The 10,614-nt window shown below is 42.2% G+C and overlaps 1 protein-coding gene across 4 annotated transcripts in view; it reads left to right on the top strand.

Moving 5' to 3' along the window:
* The window catches only part of NKTR (natural killer cell triggering receptor), a 51,866-nt gene extending 41,443 nt beyond the window's left edge, over window positions 1–10,423 (top strand). For 3 of the 4 annotated variants that reach the window (XM_055134717.1, XM_055134720.1, XM_055134719.1), the window contains 4 exons: window positions 3,966–4,061; window positions 4,619–4,675; window positions 5,716–5,820; window positions 9,514–10,423. In XM_055134717.1, the coding sequence (XP_054990692.1) occupies window positions 3,966–4,061; window positions 4,619–4,675; window positions 5,716–5,820; window positions 9,514–9,601 (346 nt within the window). In that variant the 3' untranslated portion in view covers window positions 9,602–10,423. The remainder of the gene's footprint in view (window positions 1–3,965; window positions 4,062–4,618; window positions 4,676–5,715; window positions 5,821–9,513) is intronic. The other variant, XM_055134718.1, reaches the window with a different exon arrangement.
* Window positions 10,424–10,614: the final 191 nt, after the last annotated feature.

Below are 10,614 nucleotides of genomic sequence, written 5' to 3' on the forward strand. Positions count from 1 at the left end.
GACCCCTGAGCACAGCCAGGAATAAGCCCTGCACACTGCCTGGGATGCCCTCCCTCTTCAAAAAAAGAAGTTAATAAGTAATTTGTGTAATTTTTTTTTCCATTGTAACTATTTCATGGTTATGCTGCTCACTCTGCCCTTCCTCACCTTCCTTCTTCTCTTTCCCCCTGGCCCCCACTGCCAGCCTCCTCCTCTCTTCCACTACCACCGCCCTCCTCCTTCTTCTCCTTCTCTTCCTCTCCCCTGCCCCATTCCTGAGCAATCCTGCATGCTCACCATCTGTTAGTGATGCATTCTGCTCATTTCCATTCCTACCTGCTTCCTATAAATGAAGAGTGTGCAGTATAAAGTTGGTAAGAAATTGACTTTAAGCTGTGTGACTGATAGTAGACTGAGGTGATTGATTACCTCTGCCTCCCGGTTATGGTTACACACCTGGACCTTAACTTCCCCACTAGACACACTACGAACTCTCTGAAGTCAGGGACTGGGTCTTACTCATTCATCGATTACCTCAAAGGTTCTGCTCTACAGTTGACTTTTCAGTAAATGACTGCAGTCTTCCTAGAATATAATGTATTTGCTGTCTTATAGATAAACTGGAAGTAGATAATGTCTTCTGAACTGTTGACTCCATATTGAATACAACCTACAGAGATATTACATAAATAGATTTTTTTTTACAAAAATTCTTTACATAGGAGGGGGCTGGAGCAATAGCACAGCGGGTAGGGTCTCTGCCTTGCACGAGGCCAACCTGGGTTCCATTCCCAGCATCCCATATGGTCCCCTGAGCACTGCCAGGAGTAATTCCTGAGTGCAAAGTCAGGAGTAACCCCTGTGCATTGCCAGTTGTGACCCAAAAAGAAAAAAAAAAATTCTTTACATAGATATAAAGTTGGGAGAGAAAGGTGAAGAACCAAGTGAATTCAAGGGATCAGAATTATGTTTTATAAAACACTAGTTATAAAAATAAAACATTATTAAACAAAACAAAGGGGATGATGAGAGATAGCCCAGGGGCCAGGGTGTGGTGTGTGTCTGGTGATGCTGGTGTTCTCTGAACCCCAGGGCTTGAGCAGCACTGTCCTCTTCAGGCCCTGGCACAGAACTGTCTCATCCACGTTGGCCATGTGTCACAAGAAGTTGCCTCTGGACCTCCCTTAAGCATTGCTTGGGAGATCCCCTCAATCACCCCCAAATAGAGAACTTGGGTAGCTATCATCTAGCTTGACAAGCAGCCTCCTTCACATAGCCGCTATGTGTGTTTGCAACCGGCCCTGCTTATCACAATAATATCAAAGTGAAAGAAGGAGGCGGGGATAAAAATTAAGGTAAAGTTAGTATGGGGCCAGAGCAATAGTAGGGTGCTTGACTTGCTAGAGACCAACCCAGATTCGATCCCTGGCAGTCCACATGGTCTCCTTAAAAACTGGCGGGAATGGTCCCTGAGCACCTCTGGGTTTGGCCCTAAAACCAAAATAAATAAAGTTACTATGTCAAAATAAAGTTACTAATGAGTTCTTTGTGGCATATTCAATATGCCAAATACAGTAACAATGATGGGTCTCATTCCCCTGACCCTGAAAGAGCCTCCAATGAGGCACCACTGGGAAGAAAGAGTAAAGAGAGGCTACTAAAATCTCAGGGCTAGGATGAATGGAGATGTTTCTGGCGCCCACTCGAGCAAATGATGATCAACGGGATGACAGTGACAGTGATACAGTGATATTGTTTCATAAAATCCATGCAGACAACACAGCAGAGCTTTGTTGTACCTGATAGCCTACCCTATACAACCCTGCTTTTGCTCTGGTATACTTAGCATTCTTCTTCACTTTTACTTATTTTTAAATTTTATTTAACACTGGTTTACAACGTTGTTCGTAATATGGCTGTTCGGACATTCAGTGTTGCAAAACAAATTCCACTACCAGTGTGACCTTCCCTCCACCATTGTCACTAGTTTCACACTCAACCCCGCCCAAGCCTGCCTCCATGACAGGCACAGAATAATTTATTTTATATTTCTTGTTAGGATAAAATGATAGATGGAATTATCAAAAAAGATTTTAGTAAAAGAAAGTGTGAAAATTCTTATATCTTACAATGGAGTTATTAAAATCATTGTCTGAGGATTTACTGAGCTATCTGTTGCTAGTTGAGCCCGTGTGTGTGTGTGTGTGTGTGTGTGTGTGTGTGTGTGTGTGTGTGTGTGTGTGTATGAGCGTAGTTGGCTTCTTCCCCATCTAATTCGGTATGCTCCTACTTGGCTATCGTATCGTGGAATTGGAGGTATTATATGTAACCAGGTACTCCAGGAGCTCCAGAATCTGTAGAACTGGGGTGATTCTCAGCTTGCCCCGCTCCCAGTTCCAGCTGAAGACTGTTGTACCTCTGACTTTTTTCAGTGTCTCTTCTGAGATTAATTATGAAGTTGGGCTTTTTTTTTTCCTTTTTGGGTCACACCTGGTGATGCACAGAGGTTACTCCTGGTGCTGCTCTCAGGAATTACTCCTAGCGATGCTCAGGGGACCATATGGGATGCTGGGAATCGAACTTGGGTTGGCCGCGTGCAAGGCAAATGCCCTACCCGCTGTGCTTTTGCTCCAGCCCCTGAAGTTGGGCTTTTTACATGCTAGAGACTATGGGATGTGGGTGTGGCTTCTGCAGTTTCTTTCATTACGAGAGGAGGGGTGGTATAGGTGGGTCCCCACTCTGAGAAGATCCCAGAGTTTTCATCCTGGAAACCTGTATACCTGGGTGTTACATTAGCTCACATCTCTTCAGAGATTAGTCATAAAGCAGTGAAGTTGGGCCATTTATATGTTGGGGGCTGGGGCTGCTGGGGCTGCAGCAGGGTGGGGACTCTACCCACCTTCTCTGGGTACAAGACTGGTGTACCTGTGAGTTTCATCGGGTTGGCTTGGCATCTCTTAGGAGATTAGTTCTTCACTTTTTTAAACTTACATGTTTTGCCAATGGAGCGATAGTATAGCAGAGAAGGCGTTTGCCTTGCATACGACTGACCCAGCTTCGAATGCTGGTGCCCCATATGGTCCCCCAAGCCTGACAGTAGTAATTCCTGAATACAGAGGCAGGAGTAAGCCCTAAGCACATCCGGGTGTGACCAAAAATAATAAAGTTACATGTTTTATTATTTGAAGTCCCTATCTATAAGCATATATGAGTTTATGTATCTCCTACATATAGCTCTAGATCTGATAAATATTTATGTCTCTATAACTGTTCTACATTTTATGTTCCAAAGATATACTTTTGTAGTTTATTTATTTTCCTACTTTAGAATTTAGGGGAGAGGGCAGACTTGGCCTACTCCCAGTGGTGCTGATTCCAAATGTGGTGCTAAGGACCGACAGAGTTGGTTACATGTAGTGCAGAGGCCTTAATCTCTGTACTGTCTCTCCTGCTTTAGAATATTTCAGTGTGGATCTATGCTTTTAACATTTCCCATGTCTTCCCTTTGCTGTTCCTGTCATGGTTGCAGTGCTCATACATTTTTTCATTGCTGCAGGGGCTGCACACCAGTTGGGGTCCTCGCCAGGACTTACACAATTGTGGTGTACCAGAAGTCCATGCACTTTTTTAAGAATTGAACTTGCTGCCTTCTGCCTGGAAGGGAGGCAAGCACTACCACTTAGCCATTTGTGGGCCCTTGCTTTAATTTTTATAAAATTCATTTGACTGTAAATGGACAAGGAGATGATTTTCCCTTGTATTATTACTAATAGGACTCCTTACCACTGTACCTGTACCAGCTTTTTCTGATTCTTTATTCCATTCTGTTCAATTTAAAGCCTCATTAGCTGTCACTGTTGTGCACTGTGAGGATTCCACAAAACCCTTGTAAGCCTTCTTGCGTTCTCAGTGTCCTCCCTTACCAGCACTTGATTTTAACCTCACACTAAATGAATATAATTTGATATTTACTCTATTACTCATAGATCCAGAAGCTACTCCAGGAGTCGGAGCAGAGGATGGTACAGCAGAGGCCGCACAAGAAGCCGGAGCAGCTCCTATCGCAGTTACAAAAGTCATAGGTGAGCTTGTGACTCCTGCCCTATTCTGTCCTTCCTGCTTTTCAAGCTTTGTACATGTTGAGCAGAGTAGCTGTTGAGAAGAATCCTGTTATTGATGAATATCCAACTGTTGTGATTTTCCATCTTTTTCAAAGAGCTGTTGAATTCCTTTTTTTCTGTTCCTGTTTGGTTTTGGAGTTTTTGGTGGGGACACACCTGGTGGTGCTCAAGGCTCTACACTCAGGGATCATTCCTGACGAAAATGAATAAAGATGCTGGGTTTCATTGTGTTTTCTTCTTGATGGGCAAATAAATGTCCCTGGCATGGCATCTTTTGCTCTGACCATGTGATGTTCCCTCTTTATTTTAAAATTATTTATTTATTTGACTTTTTGGATCACACCTGGCAATGCACAAGGGTAACTCCTGGCTCTGCACTTAGGAGTTACTCCCAGCGGTGCTTGGGGAACCACATGGGATGCCGGGGATCGAATCCCGGTTGGATGCTTGCAAGGCAAACGCCCTCCCCACTGGACTATCGCTCTGGCCCTGATGTTCCCTCTTATGATTAATTTTAGGACGTCCAGCAGGAGCAGATCAAGGAGCAGCTCATATGATGTCCACAGTCGATCAAGGTATGGCCAGCTATGGGGGCGGAATTGAAAGACCTTGTTTTAGGAGACCCTTAGTTTTCGTTTAAAAAAAAAAGTTCTCCTTTATTGAGTGTCTCAAATGCATTTATTTATCTCAAAACACACTTTCTAAATGAGGTCTTTCGACAGATTTGCCTGTTGGCCTTCTGTATGTCAGTGTCAAAAGTGAGTGATCTTGGGCATCAAATTATATCGCAGATGTTTTTTGAATACAGCTGCCTGTTCAAAATCATAAGACTTAGGGGCCGGACCAATAGCACAGTGGATAGGGCATTTACTGCTAACCCAGATTCGATCTCAGCACTGCCTATGGTTCCTTGAGCCCTGCTAAGAGTATAGAGCCAAGAGTAAGCCCTGAGAACTGCCAGATGTGGTCTCCACCCCCAAAAAAATAAACCATAAGATTTAGTATATGTACTGCTGAAGTGAGCATGTAAAGCTACCATAATTGGGGGTGGGGAGGTGATATCCTTGTCAGTGCTCAGGGGTTCTTCCTAGCTCTCCACTCCAGGTGGTGCTTAGGGGACCATTTTCAGTGCTGGGGATCGAACTAGGGTCAGCTGCATGCAAGTCAAATAACCTTAGCCTCTGGACAATCTTTTCAGTAGATTTAATCAAAACTAACTTGGTCTTAAATTTTGTGATGATCTTTTAATGCAAAAAATAAATGAGCTTTTGCTGTTTGATTTGGGACAGTTAAATGTTTTCAAAAAGCAGTGCTTTGCTAAGTGTATCCTCATACTGTGTCCTAAACCAGATATCCAAGATCCTAGAAAGAAATGGAATATATTTTATGGGAAATTATAGTATGTGTTGGGGATGGAGAGATAATACAGAGGGCAGGGCACTTTCCTTGCATACAGCTGACCCGGGTTTAATTCTCAGACCATATGGTCTAAGGTCTCCTGAGCTCCTCCAGAAGTGATTACTGAGTTCATAGCCAAGAGTAAATTCTGTTCTCAGCCAGGTGTAGCCCAAAAACAAAAAAGAAGAAAATTTAGTATGTGTTGTTACTGTTAAAGCAGGTCCTACACTTATGATAGCTACTACAGCAGAAGTCGGAGTCGGAGTAGAAGCCAGAGGAGTGACAGTTACCACCGAGGCAGAAGTTACAATAGGCGGTCCAGGTGGGTCTTTCTGTTTTTTGTTTGTTTGTTTGTTTGGTTGGTTTTTTTGGGGGTTTTTTTTTGGCTTTTTGGGTCACACCTGGCGATGCACAGCGGTTACTTCTGGCTCTGCACTCAGGAATTACCCCTGGCCATGCTCAGGGAACCATATGGGATGCTGGGATTTGAACCTGGGTCGGCCGCGTGCAAGGCAAACGCCCTACCCGCTGTGCTGTCTCTCCAGCCCCTGGGTCTTTCTGTTTTGGAGCACTGTAAGTTACTTTGGGTACATGACCAAATGGTGATTGGCTATTTTGGGAGGAGAAAACATAATCCAAAGACAAATATTCATGCTTCCTTGAATTTAGCAACCAACATGTAGCTGTTAGTAGTGGCTCTTGTCTTAAGAGTTGTCAGGTAAAAAAAAAAAAAAAAAAAAAAAAAAGAGTTGTCAGGTAATGTTGGTTGGTTATTAGTAATGTTTGTTTCTACAATGGAGTTTTGGGAGCTGCTTCCAGCTCTGCTTGAGAATTCACTCTGGCAGTGCTCAGGGCATTGGGCAGTGCCAGAAATGGACCCTTAGCCTCCACATACAAAGCATGCTTTGTATGCACTGAGCCCATTGAGGTATTTCCAGTTCTGAAATTAACTTTTATATACTCACATAGCCGTAGATAAACATTTCTTCGGAATGAAGTGAGGCTACCTAAACATGTAATGATCTGTAAATGGGGCTAGTTACTAGAACTAGAAAAGCCAATTTATCGGGTTTTTTTTCCACTTAATAAGAGATAATGCATATTAAAATGTCATAATAATTTGTTGCAGCAGCAGAATTGAGGTTTATGAAAGACCTTCATAGTTTAACATTAAAGAATGCTTTAACATAAACATATTTTATAGAACATATGTTGACTAGAACTTAAAAGGCTTTGGGATTTGTTTGGTTTTTGTTTGTTTGTTTGTTTTTTGGTTTGGCAGTGCTAGGGATCCAGCCCAAGGTTTCACATATGAGATGTGTTCTATTGCTAAACCACACTTGGGTCCTTGAACTGAAAAATCTCTTTCATGGCTTTGTATTATATCATCCTTTCCTAGTTGGTGCTTTATTTTTTTTTATTTTATTTTTTATTGAATCACCATATGGAGAGTTACAAAGCATTCAGGCTTAAGTCTCAGTTATACAATGGGCGAACACCCATCCCTTCACCAGTGCGTATATTCCACCACCAAGAACCCCAGTATTCCTCCCGTCCATCCCCCACCCCCCGCTGCCTGTGTAGCTGATAATTTTCACTTTGCTTTCTCTTTACTTTGATTACATTCAGTATTTCCACAAAAAACTCACTATTATTGTTTGGAGTTTCCCCCCAAAATCAGACCTGCTGTAAAGGAAGCATTTGATAATTTGTTTTCCATTGCTGAGAATGAAGAGATGTGAGGTTGCTAGCGCGGCCGCACGGTTTTGGATTTCTGTGTTTTAGTAACTAAGTCCAGGGAAATTTCTGCCAGAAATTACATCATTGCAAGCTCATACCTCTCTGTAGTGGTCCTTATGAGGTGGCGGTCACCACGCCTTTCCCCCCTGGAAAGGAAAAGCCGAGAGAGGAAAACCTTTCCCCTCCTGGGGCGGCATGAGGCCGTGGCTTAGTTCACAGTCTAGAGACATTTCTGCAAGAAGCTGCTGGTACCAAAAGTAGTTTAGCTGGCCTCTGGGATCATGGTCATCCAGAAACATGCGGCCACTCATGTGGCCACTCAGGTCACATCTCGGCAGAGAGCCTGGTTGGTGCTTTTTATGTTACACTTCTCCCATCTACTGCAACTACGAAAATCGTTATAGATGGTCAACATGATCTGGCATGACCTAGGTACTTCCTTGTTTGAAACTGGTCAAGGGATTGGAGAGATAGAACAACAGGCTGGGCATTTGCCTTGCACACAACCAACCCAGGTTCAATCCCCAGCACTCCATATGGTTCCCCGAGGACCACCAGGCATCATCTCTCTCTGAGTGCAGAGTCAGGTTTGTAAACCCTGGACATTAGCTTGGCTTGGTCCTAAAAACAAAACAGGACTCCCCACTGCCCTTAAATGTGCTAGAACCCATTATCTCAACTCTCTTGCCTCTTGTAATAGCCAATTGCCACATAGTGTCAGATTTCTTTGTACCCTTCCCCTCCAGAAGCCCTGAGATGGTGACCTAAGGTTGCTGTGCACCTCTATAGTAGCCTTTGTTTATCTGAGTCTCATATAACCCTTAACTTATTTTATCCCACCCTTCTATACGGTTCTGGAGCCCACATAAATGAGTTGAGTCTATTTTAGCTTTTGTTTTTGTTTTGTCACAAAGTGACTGGCTCAGCAGTAAAGTAATTCGCTTTGTCTGTATGAGGCTCTGGGTTCAATTTTTGGCATCACTGAAAAAACAAAAAAACAAACCCAATTTGCATTAGTGAACTTCTGTTATTGAGGACAGTAACCAGGTCCCCTTACCTCACTTACCCCAGTGGTACTGTCCATGTGTTAACCTTTCATTGGGCCCACCTTCATTTTTATTTTTATGTATGTAATGAAACTTTTTTATTTATTTACTTTTGGCTTTTTGAGTCACACCCAGCGATGCACAGGGGTTCCTCCTGGCTCTGCACTCAGAAATTACTCCTGGCAGAGCTCAGGGGACCATACTGGATGCTGGGGATCAAACCGAGGTTGGCTGCATGCAAGGCAACCAACCCTTCCCACTGTACTGTTACCCCAGCCTTTATAATGAAACTTTTTTAAACAAAACTTTGGGCCAGAGAAATAGTACACAAGGTAAGGTGCTTGCTTGCCTTGCATGCCACTATCCCTGGCTCAATCCCAGCACCGCTTATGGTTCCCCAGAGCACTGCCAGAAGGGACTCCTGAGCAGAGATGAAGGGGTTAGCCCTGAGCACAGCCAGGTATAGCCATAAAACAAAAAACATTCTGCACCTTTTCCCCTTTCTTCCTCAGTCAAGTTTTTTTTTTTTTTTAGTTTTTTATTAGAGAATCACTGTGATGTACAGTTACAAACTTACAAACTTTTGTGTTTGCATTTCACTCATACAGTGATCATTTACCCATCCCTCCACCAGTGCCCATTCATGTCAAGGTTATTATTGATGTCCATTTAGATAATATGAGGAATCATTCCACTCATTTGCATGAGTAGATTTAAAGTAATATCCCAAATTGTGATATTTCTTTATTTTATCTTAATCTTTATATTAGAACCATTTTTCACTTAAAACATCTTTGTAAAGTCTACAGTACTGCCAGTCAGCACCTCATTCATCCACTATTGAACTAAGTGCTACACTTTCAAGGCACTCAGATTAAAAAAAGAACAGTGGGACTGGAGCGATAGCACAGCGGGTAGGGCATTTGCCTTGCACTCGGCTAACCCGGGTTCGATTCCCAGCATCCCATGTGTCCCCCCCCCCCAGCACCACCAGGAGTAATTCCAGAGTACATGAGCCAGGAGTAACCCCTGAGCATCGCTGGGTGTGATCCAAAAAGCAAAAATAAATAAATATATATATATATAATATAAATACATAAAGAACAGTGTGAGTAATTAATAATTAAATGCTAAGAAGGTGTATTTGTAATTATATTCTTGTGTATTTGTAATTATGAATGCTATACAATCTCTAAGGACCTAATATTTTGTATTTTCTTATTATATAGGAGTTGTAGATCTTATGGCTCTGACAGTGAAAGTGACCGAAGTTATTCTCATCACCGGAGCCCCAGTGAAAGCAGCAGATACAGTTGAAAATGCCCCCTCTTTTTGATACAAATCATATCTTATTTGTAAATATCTGGTAACTTAAAAGTTTAAGAAATTTAATGGCAGTCTGTTGTTCTATTTCAGTATTAGATATGAACTTTAGAAATAGATGCTTAATTGTTCTTTTATATATGTGCAGAATTTAAAATACAGATGTCTCCTAGAAATATTTTTATGCCACTCTTCATTCTCATTAGCCAACTATGGAAATTAATTTCATTTTCTTGAATCAAGAAATCATGAAATTTTAAGTGTATTTTGCAGTATTGGTTTAGATATTCAACAAATTTCTTAGAAGATAGATTCTTCTGTTTTTTTTTTAATTTTCTTTCATATTTTAGTGTATATGCTGCCAAGTATAAAACCATGAAGGAGAATTGTTAAAGGTGGCCAAATGTTTATATGCCAGTTCTAAGGAGTTTTATACATAATGTGCTCTTAAAAACAAACCACCCAAAATTAGGACTGATGGAGCCCAAAGTATCGAGCAGTGGCTCTGGGGTCCTTATTCATTCTTTACTTTTTTGTTGTGCCAGAGGATCAGGAAAGTGGTTTTCGTGTAGTCTACTGACACTTCAGGCCTAGTGGGCAAGTTAAGAATAAATCAGCCTTAACTATACCTGTTCAGTCTCTTAGGACCTAACGTTTTATGATACTTTGTAATAAATACTCCCAGAAGTTTCAGTTGTAGAAAAATGATTCTATTCTAGTTCATGTTTTGGTGCTGGGTACTTTTTGGTGCCTCTTTAAGCGTTGTTCCTTTGTGCTATATATTTGAATCTCACAGGAGAGGAAGAGGATTTTTTTTTTTTTTTTTTTTTGCTTTTTGGGTCACACCTGGCGATGCACAGGGGTTACTCCTGGCTCTGCACTCAGGAATTACCCCTGGCGGTGCTCAGGGGACCATATGGGATGCTGGGATTTGAACCCGGGTCGGCCGCGTGCAAGGCAAACGCCTACCCGCTGTGCTATCTCTCCAGCCCCAGGATTTTTTTTTT

This window comes from Sorex araneus, chromosome 4 (genome assembly GCF_027595985.1).
Source record: "Sorex araneus isolate mSorAra2 chromosome 4, mSorAra2.pri, whole genome shotgun sequence".
Taxonomy (NCBI): Eukaryota; Metazoa; Chordata; class Mammalia; order Eulipotyphla; family Soricidae; genus Sorex; species Sorex araneus.